The sequence below is a fragment of the Orbicella faveolata genome, unplaced genomic scaffold, assembly GCF_042242905.1.
Source record: "Orbicella faveolata isolate gen_17 unplaced genomic scaffold, um_ofav_v1 contig_48, whole genome shotgun sequence".
Classification (NCBI taxonomy): Eukaryota; Metazoa; Cnidaria; class Anthozoa; order Scleractinia; family Merulinidae; genus Orbicella; species Orbicella faveolata.
Genome location: NW_028301578.1, coordinates 6,070,522 through 6,085,687, shown reverse-complemented (window position 1 = coordinate 6,085,687; position 15,166 = coordinate 6,070,522). Strand labels below are relative to the sequence as shown.

Genomic DNA, 15,166 nt, shown 5'->3' with positions numbered 1-15,166 from the left:
TTTTTACGATAACTGCTGAAATTCTCGCGCGCTCATTGGCTAATTTTCATTATCAATAAGCGGACAGACACATGATTTTATCATTTATGCGAAGCGTCAACGAGCGAGAGCGGACAATTTGACAATTTGTTATCGCAAAAAACAAATTGACATCCGTTTTTCATGCGTCTGTCCTGTTATTGACTATGGATTTCGTCATAACATTGTCAATTTGTCAAGTCGATTGAGAAGATCTATCAAACACTCAAGACAGTGTTCGACCACATTACCAAACACCAAAGCTCGTCAAAAATACGCTACAGGTCGTATTTTCAACTCTTCTTGATGTTTGGAAATGTGGTGAGACACGATCTTTCGTGTTTCATGTATGACATAAACGTGCATACGGATTCGATTCTGGCCCAGTGTTATATATAAATGTGGCTTGAGTCTGTTATTGGTTCTTTCCTTGCTCTGAGGGTTTTTCTAGCGGTTCAAATTTTCCCACTGTTTTCCGTCCTGGAAAACCAGCACAACCTGGATAGAGGACCCGTATGAAAACCTGCTAAGGCTGATGTGGCTTCCTCTCGATATCTTTGTAATTTGTTTCATTATTTACATTAGAAAGGCGACGATCCATTTATTTTTCTCGCTAGTAATACACGTAAGAATTTCAGCATGCTGATTGGCCGAGGGCACGTCAATCCCAAACATTGCAGCAAGTTAAAATTGGATTGCATGTATATTAAACAAGTAATCAAATGATTTTTCTCGTGCATTTTGGAATAAATAACCACTCTTAAATTCTTTGAAGACTACAAATTGCACACCGCGCCCTAAGGGGTCGTGCAAATTGTTTTGAAATTTGACCACCTATACAAACTGAGCGGAGATTGGTTTCAATAATCGTGGTTCATTAGCTTAAGGTGCTCCGCTTTGACAGGAACAGAGAGGCAAACTGCAGCCTGTCCCAAAAACAAGTTATCCCCAATACGTGTTTATCAAAACTGTAGCATGGGCAAATATCAAAACGAACGTCATAATTAAAGGGAGGGGAAGGGGGGGGGGGGGGGGTAGTGGTGTCAACACGCCGCATGTGCTTTAATCGATATGACGAAATGTAGAATTCAAACGATCATCAAAGTGCGGTGATAAACGATGAAAGCGAAGAAAGCGATGAAGAGCGAGCGGTCGGCTACGGACAAAATAAATTACAAGTTATGAACGAATACAATAAAAGAAACAGAAATAACGACCCAAAGGTAGACGATACTTACAAATGTTGTATGACCAGGACGGTTAGGAACACGAAAGAGGAAAGCGGAAGGCGGTAAATGAAACAAGATGACTGTAACGTGGCGATGGAAATGCACAAATATACAAGAAAAACGCATACTAAAGGCAACTCAAGCAAAACAAAATTATGCGAAAAAACCTAACAGAATATTGATTACGTGAAAGCGAGAAAAACGAAAAGAATGCGATGATGACGGAAAGAATGCACGTACAAACGGAAAAAAATAACAAAAGAATTAAATGCCGCGGCAACACTCTCCTTGTAGCTTCTCCATAGCACAAGACATATGGGTTGTTGACCAAGCTTGTTCGGTCAACTGATGGCTGGAAATTGGCCAAGTTCTTTGTTTGCTTGTTTGAGGATCGAGTTTTGGTTCACCCTTAAAGGGAATTTGAAAACGCAGCTTTATTCCTACGGTTACTTCAGTCTAACTTTAAACCTCCTAATATAGTTTTTACTGTTTTAGGAGAATACAATTAAATTATTAAAACATTAGAGGCCTATCGTCCACACCAATTCGTCAGGAAAACGGAACTTTTCGACAACGCTCTTCAAACCGGAGGAATTTGAAAACGCCGGCTTTGCGTTTTAGTGAGGGCGGAAAACATTTTAAAAAAGGACCTTTTCAAAGACGATGACGTTCACCGATCTGCCTGATTGAGAAATCTTGATTCCAGGCTAGGGTCTTCCTAAATTCATCCCGCTGAAAGACCGAACGACCCTGGAAGATTAAGCACTTGTACTTAATGACTGGCCCCAAGGAAAACAGTGAGGTTTGTTTCCCCGAGACCCTCGATGTTCTCCGAGGCGAAGATTGAGGTCGAGGGGAAACAAAACTGGGACCAGTCATTAAGTGTATTGTTATACCTCCCAACTCAAAAACAGAAAAAAATGCAAAGAAATCGACGCCGGCTGGCTCAAAACTTTGCCACGGTTTCAAGGAGCACGACCTGATCACGTGCGACTCGAAAGTTCAAGTTTCGTTTCCCTAGCGAGTTAGTGAGTTTTGTTCGCCCTAGGGAGTTAGTGGATTTTGACCCACAACACGTGACACGTTCTCCTCCAATCGGAAAACGTATTTGAGTTGGGAGGTACATTAATTTAGCCAGTTAACCTCTGCTTTGTGACCAGAGTATGAGTTGTCTGAATAATAGCAGGTATTGGTTACGCACGGGTTCCTGAACTAAAACATATTTACTCATATTCCTTCGCGTATACAAATGAAATTTAAATATCCCGCACCAAGATGGCGAATTAATCAATGCAAATGATTGCAATTAATCAGCCATATGGTGTGTAGTCGCAAAACGCGTGCAAATTTAAATTGCAAATTGTACATCGCTGAAACATTTGCTGTGTTAAGTTCCTCGGTAGTGCATCTACCATCACGTTCAAGAATTCCACCAGCGGAAACATAAGTTACCTCAGCTTGGCCTCTTCCAGGAACAAGTACCAAGTTTTCTTTTGGACCGTTCTTTCGTTTAGAGCAGTTAGGAAACACTAACAACTGCAATAAGAATTTACTTCAAGCAAGCCTTGCAAGCACGTGCTTCGGATAAGATATGGTTTTTATATCTTGCCAAGGTAAGAACTATACACAAAACCAGCGTATTTTGTGGAAGAAACTTAGCCTTTTTCTTCTTCGAACGTTCTCTATAAAAAGCTCTCTTCAAACATTAGTTAATCTTTGTCCACTCAGCAATGAGCGTTGATATTTCTAACTTTACACTATCGATGGATTCATTCGACGTAGTAATCTTTCATAAAGGACTGATGCAACTGATTACTTGCTCTCTAAAGTGAATTCTGAATTTGCTCATTTTATATTGTGCGCTCATTGTTTTTACTCGTTTCGTTCAACGCAACGAAACGACATTTTCCAAGTTTGTTTTACTCAGTATTAGCAACACGAGCTACATTAGAGAGGGCTGAATGCTTAAAGAAAAACACAAATTTTCTTCGAAACTTTCTTTTTTCTCCATAATTCTGTCCAATATACCATTCTTAGTCTCTAACGAGCGAAATTTGGCTCGATGAAGGAATTCATACATTTTTGGTAAAGGTTTCCTGAACCAGAAGCATATCGCCTGAACACAATCACAAATAACTTTTGTATTATTATCTTTATTATTATTATCATTACCATTATTATCTTTTTTAAGGATAAAAGGATAAAATTTAAAAAAGATTATTATCTTTTTTTAAAATTTTATCCTTTTCCAGGACTATGAACGGACGATTAACAGGATAGAGATTCTTCAGTTAACTTAGAACCTTTCAGTCACATCCTTCAGTGGCAAGCTCAAAATTTATCTTCTGCTTACGGAATGTCCATACATTTCTTTTAATGTCAGTTCTGAGACTTTGGCAGTACATCAAGTCAATATGCTCAAGTTGAAGAGTTTTACTTTCTGTAGTTGAAAGAGAAAGCCCGACCCCATGTTGGATGTGAACACACGCATCTTTATTATTCAGCCCAGAGTGCAACGCGCAACCTAACATCTCCCTTCCTTTTTTTGTTTTGAGGCTGAAAGCTGAACTTAACACTCAGTGATAGCTTAAAGAGTCTTGTGCCACACCTACTGTGGGCTGCATAGTTCCTTATAAAAATTCCTTATATAAATTCAATAAAAAAAGGAAAAGAGAAGAAGAAGAAGAAGAAAAAAAGAAAACTTATTTTTGATACTAACTTGTGTAGCTCGTCGCGAGCAATTTAATGTCACTACTGGCCAGAACGGCAGTTCATAAGGCCAGGCGGGTAGGTGGTTTGGACACACACGTGGTGTGGAACGAGTTTTTGTCGCAGACTTGTCTGTTTGGTTCCGCTTAGCAGTTGGACTTGGCTGAAAGCACACACTTGATTCTTCGATGTTTGTTACCAATGGGTCAGGCACGGACTTGTTCGGAGCTGCTTCCACTACAGCATTCTACACAGGTGGTTCATTGAGGGTGGATGGTTCTACTCCAGGTGGAGTGGAAGGCGGATGGACAGCTTGCACAACTGGTGGAGTGCGTTGACTGGAAAGCTTCTCGAAAAGTCGTTCAAGATCCAAGGAGAGCCGGCATCACTGCTGCTATAAGATACAGGTTCCTTTCAAAAACCCACAACAAAACATTCCGCCATTGTTGAGCCTCTATTTAGTCAGCGGTTATCTTCTTTTTTACACAGGCTACAGGGCAGCACACTAGCTCCGGAGGTTTTTTTCTTTTCTATTTGTCATTCAGTTAAAGTGGGTTACGTAGAACTTAAAACCTCGAACGACTTATAATCCTGCATTAGTGTTTATCGGCGTTTGAACATCACAGCCGGTTCAGAAATGACCAACATGATTACTACGCGACCAAGCGCGCGACTTAGAGACAAGAACTTGTAACTTAAGTTAGTTCTCTCGTCTATTCTATAAGAAATGTGTGTAGAACTGCTAGAAGAATTGCAATTTCGCCAGAGGGTTGTGGAAAACAATTTTCGTAAGAGGAACGGGTTAATGCGTGAAAAGGTAGTGATGTTGTTAAGTTCCACATTTCCGAGCCACTGAGTTCAGTCCAAATTATGAAGTCTTCTCCGACCGGCCTTCAGCGACACTTGTTTCTTAGCAGAGTCTGATAAAACAAGATAACTAATTGTTCTTACTGTATGCTTAAGTTCCCTTTAGATATCATAAATTTAACCTCTCATAATCCATGGGTTTATTCTGCTGTTACATTTATAAGACTGAGTGATTGTAGTTCCTGAATGACGTACCTGAAAGTCAATTCATGTAAAGTAAAACTCGCTTGTAAGAACCTAGTGGTTTACCTGGCAGAAATTTGCAATTTATATACCCAAAAATATGTGAGCCTGTTTAGCCAAGCAAGATCAAGCAGGTTCTTGTATGTTTGTGGGCTACAGTTGAATTATGATAAACATTTTCACCTATGAGTGTGACTTTACAAGAAAATACATAATACATTTGTGAATAAATACTGTATATTCAAGGACCAAATAGTCTGAAACCCAAGTTTATTTATTTTTCTGGTAATGAACTCATATAAAACCTTCATAGAAAGTAAGAACCTAATTAAGAACCTATTTAGCCTAAATTGCCAAGAACTTCCCCAAAATACGAACAAGAACGTATTTTGCCAGAATTCGAAAAATGTCCGGGTTCTTACACGCGGGTTGTTGCTGTACAATTGCGTTCTCTTTTTTGTAAAGAGGGTACTTGTAGGGTGGGTGAGGGGAGAAGGCATCAATCCCAATTCCTCCTTATTGCCCAAATTCCAGTCCCATTCCCACTCTTTGTTTATGACTCCCAGTCCCATTGACGTCAATCTCAATTTCCCAATCCTAGTTCCCATTCCACCCCTTCAGATCTCCATCGGAAACCGCAGACATCTTAGAGGTTGTCATGGCAAATAATCTATTTTCGCGCCTTGATGAAACGCACCTTTAAAAACTAGATGCATTGAAATCTGAACTAACCTTAATATTTTTCTTTTTCTTGTCCATAATATGATAAGTGCACCCCTTTTGGAATCTGGGTAAGCCCACGTCGTTGCTTAGCAACTGGCAAGTCTTAAACGATTGACCAATGGCGTGATAGTAGTTGTATGCTTTGCAGTCTTCTTGCCGTATGCAATAGTCCCAACACTGCAGCTCAGAGACAACCTTCACCTCAAAAGTGACGTCACCCTCTAGAAACTGATTTAGCACTGGTTTACTTCTCAGAATGGGGGCGTCACGGCAGCTGTCTTTAAAGAGAAGTGATGTCACGGGTTAAAATGGTGGTGGCATTGTCAAGTCACGCTACTCCATTGTAATGCAATGTTTTGTACTAAGTCCTGCGTTGTAGAAGTCACCTTGTCATGTCGTGTAGTGTCATGTCATGTCACGCCATCTCCTATCGCGTCATCATGATAATAAGTACATACCATACAGTTGAATAATACGTTCTGATGGAACTTCACATTAAAAATAAGCAAAACTACAACCTTGGTCACAAGGGTTGGAAAGAAATCATTCTATACAGATTTTGCCCCTCCCTACCCCTAGGCAATGTTGACAAAACACTTTCATCTGACACAAGTTTGCATTTGACTATTTTCCAACATTGAAAGGGGGAATGGGGGTGTTGACATTTATTATGTAGGTATGACGATTGTGATTTCATGTTTTTGGCATTTTCCAACACAATTTGTCCACGAGTGTCTGGGTTTTCATATGCTTTAAATGTCCATAACTTACACTGAAATTTACAAATTCGAACTAAACGCGGCACACGTGCTATCTATCACTTGCTCAATAAAATTATTGCCCATATCTGGTTATTGCCTAATTCCCTAACTTGATTCGTTGATTTCGTTTTTCCCTCAAAATTGAGGTTTTTAGCTACCTCATGTAACAAGCAATAAAATATATCTCTGCTAAACATATCTCAAGAAAGGCCCATTTTTTCTCTTAAACGAAGTTGGTAGATAAAAAGTACTTTAAGATCTTTGAAAGGGTGTTCCCATGGTCTATTTTCATTCCAGACACACCTTTAAGGGCCAGAAGGTACGGTTTACATCGGTTTTTGAACAGTTTACCAAGGAGTTACAGGAGATTATGACGTAATTGTAGAGTCACAGATATTGTGAGAAAAATTGCTTAAGGAATTAAAATCAGGATACAAAAATGACTAAGAATACACATTTTACTGAACATATAACTTGTTTGTCACGAATTTCGAAGAGTTTACAAATAGTAAACCCTTGGATATAAAAGAAATCTTCTTTTACCTTTTCTTTATAAAGCAGTTGTAAACCGTTGTAAACCGTGCAATTTATGTTGCAATCAGCGAGAGTCTGTAATTTCATGTTACTTTGTGTGCTTAGTTGAATGCTGTCATCAAAATGATTCACAGACCGAGCTGTGACGTCTTTATGACGTCCTTTTCAATGGTAATCCGTTTGAAAACCGTCACGCAACGTTGTAACGCGTCGGTAAAACAGTACAAATTTGTGCCGCTCATTGGTTTTTGAAAAGGGAACAAAGAACAAGACTCGTTGTGTTCTGGCGAGAATTGCGTTCAAAAAGGTGGTGATTAATGTCAAAAAGCCAGCATATCTTATATGTCTCACCAGAGCTGCTCCATGGAATTGACTGACGTCATTGTGACGTCACCCGTTGATCACATGATCTCCATTTAACCCTAGTTGATATTTAGCTTCAGGTTGTTACAGAAGCCAAACATCGCTATGATTGGTCAAACGAAAAAGCGTTGACGTAGTCCCAGCCCCGCTCAGACTGTAGCTTTAAAAGCTTTAAAGGCGTAATATGTAAAAAGGTAAGTTAAAATGACTAAAGGAAAATTAAAAGAAATGTGTGTTAAAAGTCCTTATCACGTCACGCCATGTGCATCCGGTCTTGTTCTGTCACGCTATGTCATGCTATATCATGAAATGTCACGATGGGGTAAATTTGAGTGGGGAAGAACTAAATTAAACCCAAAATGATACGTTACAAAAATAAGTAGTTCAGTCTCTTTGTTTGACTTCTTCTTATACCAAATGATAAAATAATCCATTGTTTTATGCTTTTCACGCACAATATCTGAGCCCCTCCCCCCGCCCCGGCCATGTGTCTGTTTTAAAAGAATCCGAAAATAAATTTGATTTGAGTGAAAACTATCCTGTGATTACAAATATATTTTTTCTGTAACAACATTTATAACAGTCGTCGTTTGGAAGCATAGATAAATTGCAGTTTTAAAATAGTTTCTTGTTTTTATGTTTCTTAAAAGGTCTGTGACAAAATAATACTCGTGCATGTCCGACATTGATTGACAGTGCAAGATTTACCAGGGTTTTAACCAATAGCAATCACGGAACTCACTATAGATTAGTCGCCGCTCTAGATAACCAGCTGTTTTCTCTTGGAGCTACATACAAAATATAATATCCCACCCCTGGGCCCCTTACGCTGGGTCGAAATACCCCCCCCCCCCCGCCACAAATTCCTGATCAAAAGTACCTCACTCAAAAACGAAAAGGATGCTGTAAATAATAAGTAATTTCTTGAATACCTTCACTGTAACTTTCACGGAAAAGAAGTTTCCTCGCCGATGCCAAATTTAAAAGTTGTACGGCCGGATGAAAATATCGAATCGTTACACATGCGCAGGAGAGTGCAACAGACCCCTCAAACATTATGTACGCTGGTTCCAAAGGAAAAACTTTTGCTTTCCTGAGGATGTTTCCCGAGAAAAAATCGAGGGAACATCGACATTCGAGGGAAAACAAAACTAACTCTTTCCCAAGGGACCAGTGCTTTAGTGTTTTGCTATATTTTATATGGCTGGAATTTAGTGTAAGAGTAGTCAAAGTAACCCATGTTCAGTGATGGAGAGGGCGACAATTTCTTAATTGTTGTTCGCCGGGCAACATTTCGATTTAGCCATTGCAACGTGACCATAAGTCAACTAATGAGGGCGTGTGTTAGATTCAAATAAACTCCAGCTATTTGAGAAATAGAAAATACGTACCGTGTTGTTATCGAGTTTTAGTAGAATTCTACTAGTATACTAATGCAAATGCTGTAATCTGATTGGCTGAGCCATTGCACGCCATCAGCCATTAGTGTGCAGCGGCTTGGTGTGGTGGACAAAATTTCAACTTTTCCTCGTTTCTCCGAAGTTTTGAAAGAACATTTAGAAACAAATGAATATACAAAATTCTCGAGAAGACTAAAAGGAAGGCGTTAACGGTTTCTTGAATTAAGTCAGCTCGAAATTTTTGAAAGAAACTGATAAGCGCGGTTACAAAACTGCAAATTGACAATTTATTCAGTCCGCGCAAAGTCTCTAAAGCGGGAAGTTTAATACTAAGACTAGAAATAAATGGAATCGTCATTTGAAGGAAATTTCAGTTAGAATTCTACTAAAACAATTAGATTATTCGCTCTCGATTTCTATGAAGCGATAGTGCAACTATCACCTCATAGAAATCTCGAGCTCATAATCTATACTAATTGTTAATTAGAAACATAATTTTAAACCAATCGCGTATTTTCCATAGGCTATTTGCTAAATAACAATCTTAAATGTTTTCTGTAACTTTTCTTCATCGAAAACGTACGTCATGTCACCATGGTTACCTGCACTAGGCTGTTTTTTCTTGGTTCGGAGGCATTTTAAGTCGCCGTTGAATTTCTCCAAAACGCAACACTCCTTGCTCAGTTGTCTACATTGCTCCTCTGTGATACTTGCGCCGATTCCAAGGCAGGGTTTTGAGGCGACGACTTCAGCGAACGAGCATTCTATGAAGAAGTACATGCAAGCTGTTAGCAGAGACACGTTTTGTTCTTTATCTACGACGCAATTCGGCCACTACAAATTCAAAAAGTGAGGTAAAATTACCACCGGAGAAAATTTGCAAAGGCAAATTTTCGAACATTAGTCTCCCTTGGTCGGGGGTAAATTTCAAAACACTAAAGCCTAACTCAGATTAGATTGTTTTGAATCTACACAATTAATTAATTTTTTTACATACTTGTGTTTTTCACATAGTTTTTACTTGTAAATTATACTGATATATCTATATGTATTTTTAATTTTTGTTAGCATATGATGAATGTAGAATTTCTCTGTAGAAAAGTCATCATTAAACCGTTATTATTATTATTATTATTATTATTATTATTATTATTATTATTATTATAAGTCCTTAAAGTCTTGCCGCTTTTAACTTATGGTGCCGAGTTCAATCCGTGAGCCTAGGGCAGTCATAAGTCTGCTGGATTACTTGATGGATAGAGTCCTCCTAAGTATGTGAGCAGTTCCAGTTATTATTATTATTATTATTATTCTGTGTTCTAACAAAGCCAGATAACGCTAAAAATGACAGCTTTCCAAGTTTTTTATTGCTTACCAGAGGTTTACTTTTCTGGCTAGCGGAACGATTTTTCAATTTCGAAGTAGTCTTACTAGGTGTCATTGTTTTTTTGTTTTGTTTTGTTTTGTTTTTTCCATTACTACGCTACACGATTGGCTTAAAAAAACGCGCGCCACTTTGTCAACCAATTAGAAGTCAAAAACCAACACCAGTATCGTGATTCGCTCGCACACGTTTTCCCACGTTTTCTGCCAGCTACATATATTTTCTTCAAGTTTTGATTGGTTCATTAGATTGTGTGTGTCCTTTGTGATTGGCCAAAGTGATAACTTTGGTTTTGGTTTAACGAAACTCAATTGAAAACTGCTCCTTGAAAAACAACTGACAGAGTAAAACCAGAGAAACTAGTAACACAGGAGAGACTGTTGCGTGTTGCCACTAACCTGTTGCCATGATGCTTGGCAGAGATAACAGAAAGCATAACAAGCGCAATTCAGTTTGTGAACTTTTGTCCAGAAGCGGCAGTTTCAAGCCTGAAAGTTTTAAATGGATTCAAGATCAATGTAAATAAAACAGAAAAGGGTTATCTAAAATTGATTCAGTTACATCGAGTTTCTGTTTTTTATACAGCTAGTGCAGACGTGGTAGTTTTGTTTCTAATGAAGCCGTTAGACGCGAGTTGCAATCGGCGAGAATCGTAATGCTATCGAAAACGTAAATTCTTTCGGATTTAATGCACGTTTGCAGTTATAATAGGGAGTTTAAGAAAACCACGACGGCAACGGTAACCAGAACGTCGTTAAACAAAAAGTTTTATGAGTAGAGCGATGGCTGTGCACGTGCCGGTTATAATAGGCCCTTTGTAGGATTCGGTCAGTACGGAATTAATTACGCTGGGACGCAAGTTACACAGTGGGACTTTCAAAACAAAGGAACTCGTACCACTCCAGCCCGACTTTGCTTTGTTATGAAAGCGGTCCCACTGTGCAACTTGCGTCCCGGCATAATTAATTCCGTACCACGTGACCGGATCTTGCAAAGGACCTATTGTGTTGGTACATTTCTTTGCCGTCTCGCTGCAAAACAACAACGTAAAATCACCAAATTCTGCATTGTCTGGAGAATGTGAACCACGACGGATAGTTTTTCAAATTTGTATTTCGATCATATCTTTACGCTCCGTGCCATTATTCAGTTTCCGGATAGTTTTGACAAAAAGACACAAAGCAAATGACTTTAGAGTATCGCGAGATTCGCAGGTAAAACTGATTCAAATTCATTTTTAAATCGACGTTTTCCTCGGCGTTCTGCTGTCGTAGTTAATTAAACTCTCTATAAATTATAACGCCTGTCGAGGGAAAATAGCGAAAAAGGCAGCAAACACCTGCAGTTTGCTGACAGTCAGCAATAAGGTTCTGTTATTATCTGAAGTTGAAGCAATAACCAAAAACAACAATGTAGATTTGACAAAGACAGTCTTCTCAATATTAGCGCAGATGTGGAAGAAACTGTATAAGAAAAATTATGTTAAAATATCCATGGCTGGGTTGCTTTCTTGTTGTTCTTTGGCGATTGAAAAGTTGTCTAAGAAATGTTAGAAATTTTAACGTGGTATGTGATTCTTGCATACGAATCAATACTGTTAAACAGTGCAAAAGCTATTGAGCAGTACTTTCATGTGGCACTGTTTATTATGCTGTACAAAGTGGCTCTAACTTTTAAGTCTGTGGATGAAGCCCTAGTGTGTGACCATTGAAATGAAAGCTATTGAGCAGTACTTTTATGTAGCACTGTTTATTACACTGTACAAAGTGGTTCTAACTTTTAAGTCTGTGGATAAAGCCCTAGTGTGTGACCATTCAAATCGGAAAGCTACTGAACAGCACTTTTATTGTGCTGTGTAAAAGGGTTATAAAATTTAATAGTCTGGATAAAAATTACTTTAAAAATCTACTGAGTAATACTTTCATCCGGTGCTGTTTCATAGCGGTTCGAACTTGATTCGGTTGGACAAAACCCTAATGTGTGACCATTCAAATGTGTGAAAGCCATTGAGTAACACTTTCATGCTTCTTTGTTTACTTTACACTTTATAACGCAAAATAAAGCTTGGAGGTTTTGTTAATTGCAGCTGGAGATAGGCCATTAGTCAAAGTGAGATAGCTAGTACTGAAAGAAAAGATTATCCGCTTCTTGAATTTCGTTTAAAGAACAAGCCATTTTAATGATGTTGCTATGGATAATCGTAATGAAAGACGTTTTAGATTCGTTTGTAACCTTAGATAGACTTTCTTCTGCATTGAAATGTTGATAACTTCATCTAAAAGGGATTTTCTGAAAGCTTCATGGCTTCATATATCACTTAACTCAAAAAGCTGGGAAAGTTCGATTACAATTAGGCCCCAGTTGTATAGTCTCGGGTACCCAAGACAACCCTACCTCCGAGGCAACTATAGCTAGCGTTTATATGTGAAAACGTAGTCCCTGTAGGTCGAGTCACAGTTGACCCTGCATGATTATTCATAACCCATATTGAAAAATAAATTTGCGCAAATATCCCTCTTTCTTTGCGTTTCCCTGGGTGATTCGATCACAGTGGGTTTGTGCCGAGTTGAATTTTTGCTTTAAATCCTTAATCTAGGCATTACGTGACACTCGCCACGCCAAGAGTTGTCCCGGTCAGGCGAGCCAAAGCGTTCACATGAAGAAAAGTTGTCCCGCTTGCCAGGGTTACCCTTCCTGCCGAGGCTAGACAACTCGCCCACCGGAGTTGTCTCACCCCCCGAGACGGGTTCGTTATTCTAATGTAGACGGTTGGTACGGTTGAATTTTGCAAAGAAATAAGCTAAAAGTTACCTCGGCCAGGGTAACTCGGGGAAGGGTTGTCTCGGGTACCCGAGACCATATAAATGGGGCCTTAGTAAAATAAACAGGAGACAAACTCATAACATCAAAATGTCAGGATATAAATTCTTCTTATTTTATCTTGACGTTTCGTGTCGTACAGTTTGGAGAATCTAGTTGTACATCAAAGCGTCGTCTCTTCTGTTATTGCTGTGTAAACTGTTTATGCGCTATTTGCCAATGGTTGTGTGTTAATGTTATAAAAGACAAATTGGATTTTTATCAACTTTAAAATATGGATTATATTGTTAAACGCAAATGACTTACCTAAATCCATTATAGCTGAAAGTTACTCGCACAAAACCAGGCAAAGTTTAATTTTTTGGACCGATGTTTAGCTAGCTGATATCTCACACTTTAAAACAAGGCAAACTCGACTTTATTTGGTGCGGTGGGATTGGTTACATTGACCGTTTCAGAAAATTACTATATTTCTTGAAAGCAGCTGCACAAATAGTAATGAACTAACGTTCACGGAAAAGCCACTTTGCCAAGTGAGGGATAAATTGTACGTGAAAAAAAAAAAAAAATTGCAAAGGCAATAGAGTGAGTTGAACGGTTTTAGCGGCACTAAAGGGAAGGTGGGTGGAGAAACTTGTTGAACCCGTGATGTCGAGTAGAATTGCGAAATGCGAGATTTACACGCGAGGGGAGCTGCGATAAGCGTATAAAAGGTCTGGGGTGGAAACAAGATTTTACAGATTTTGAGGTTAGCGATACGGAGCGCCGAGGGCGGTCCCCTGAAGGGGGTCCGGCGGAGACATCCTCCCCTTGAAAATTTTTAAAATTGAGGTCTTCGAAAATGGGATTTCCGGCATACTGAGGCAAAGTAAGCGTGTTATAATGTCGCATTTTTTTTTTATTTAGGGGGTCCCTCCTCCTTAGATCTGCCCCAGAAGGTCTTGATAATCTCCTTCAAATCAGAATAGAGACAACCAAGAGGGGATGAAGGGTAAAACTCACTGTTAATCCAGCATAAAAGCATTATTTTAAACAATTATTAGATTCGGTTTTTGTGGCATTGAATAATCAAGGTCGAGGTAGGGGTTATCAGCCGAAGCTGAAGGCTAAGGCTGATAACCCTTACCGAGACCTTGATTATTCTGGATATCACAAAAACCGAATCTAATAATTGTTTTATCATACATTGAACGAAAAAAGAAAAGGAAGTCACGTTTTTACTTCTTCACTGACGGCAAGCAACACCAAGCGGGCGAACTTGACATGATTACCCGAAGAAATCATGCACCGCGGTCATACATGACATGATTACCCGTGACCTTGAGTGTCCTTGACATGATCATTGTACAATCTACAGCTAGATGACGTCACAGGAGCTGATTTCGAAAATTCACTGTACGCTTTTGGCCAATCAGAAAAGAGCTAGTGAGTTCAATGTATAATAATCAAGCTTATCCCTCAAGTTATTTTTGACATCGTACTTAGTTCTTACCCGAATGTTATCACGCGCGTTGCGTGGATGTTTTCGTCTTGGATTCCTTTCACAGGATTGGCTGTTTCTAGACTGCCCCGAGATCTCCAAAAGTTAAAGCAAAGTAAAAATATCCTGAGAAGATTCTTTGAAACGTCGATCGGTGAAATTTCATCCTGTCAAGTTGAAACCACAACAGAAATATTTAGTTTTGATTTATATTTCAAGCCTTAGCAGAATAAAGGCATTTTGGGCGGAATACTCCGTAAATCATTTCTCTTATTAACAAAACATTAAACTATTAAAAATATATACGATGGTAGTAGCTTCCGATGTAGTTAAATAAATAAAATCATGAATTATTCAAACTTCAGCTGGGACCACGAGCTGTTTCATCGTACAGTTTACAGCTTAAACACATTATCCGAAAAGTGGCGTACGCTGCATTTCAGGTTACGTAATTTCATGGCCTCTATTCTCATCGAAAACAGTTCAGTTGTTAGAAAATTCCATGTCCGCCAGTGAAGAACAAACAATTTAATTAAACTATCACAGATGGTGCACCTTAACCTTTTAAAAAATTGCACTTGGCAAAATACTGAATAATTACACCAGGAACCCTTTGTTGGCAAAGAGAAAACGCTTTTTTCAAGGAATCTTACCTTACTTTCCAAAATCAAACGTCACGTTATCTCCAATCAGTA

General features: G+C 38.9%; 1 protein-coding gene across 1 annotated transcript; it reads right to left on the bottom strand.

The window, feature by feature from the left end:
• Nucleotides 1–3,854: 3,854 nt before the first annotated feature.
• LOC149096171 (uncharacterized) lies at nt 3,855–10,695 on the bottom strand. Its single transcript, XM_089281256.1, has 4 exons — nt 10,570–10,695; nt 9,390–9,551; nt 5,739–6,007; nt 3,855–4,876 (listed from the first exon to the last, which is right to left on the bottom strand). The coding sequence occupies exons 1-4, from the start codon at nt 10,577–10,579 to the stop codon at nt 4,850–4,852; spliced, it is 468 nt and encodes a 155-aa protein (XP_089137382.1). The 5' UTR covers nt 10,580–10,695; the 3' UTR covers nt 3,855–4,849.
• Nucleotides 10,696–15,166: the final 4,471 nt, after the last annotated feature.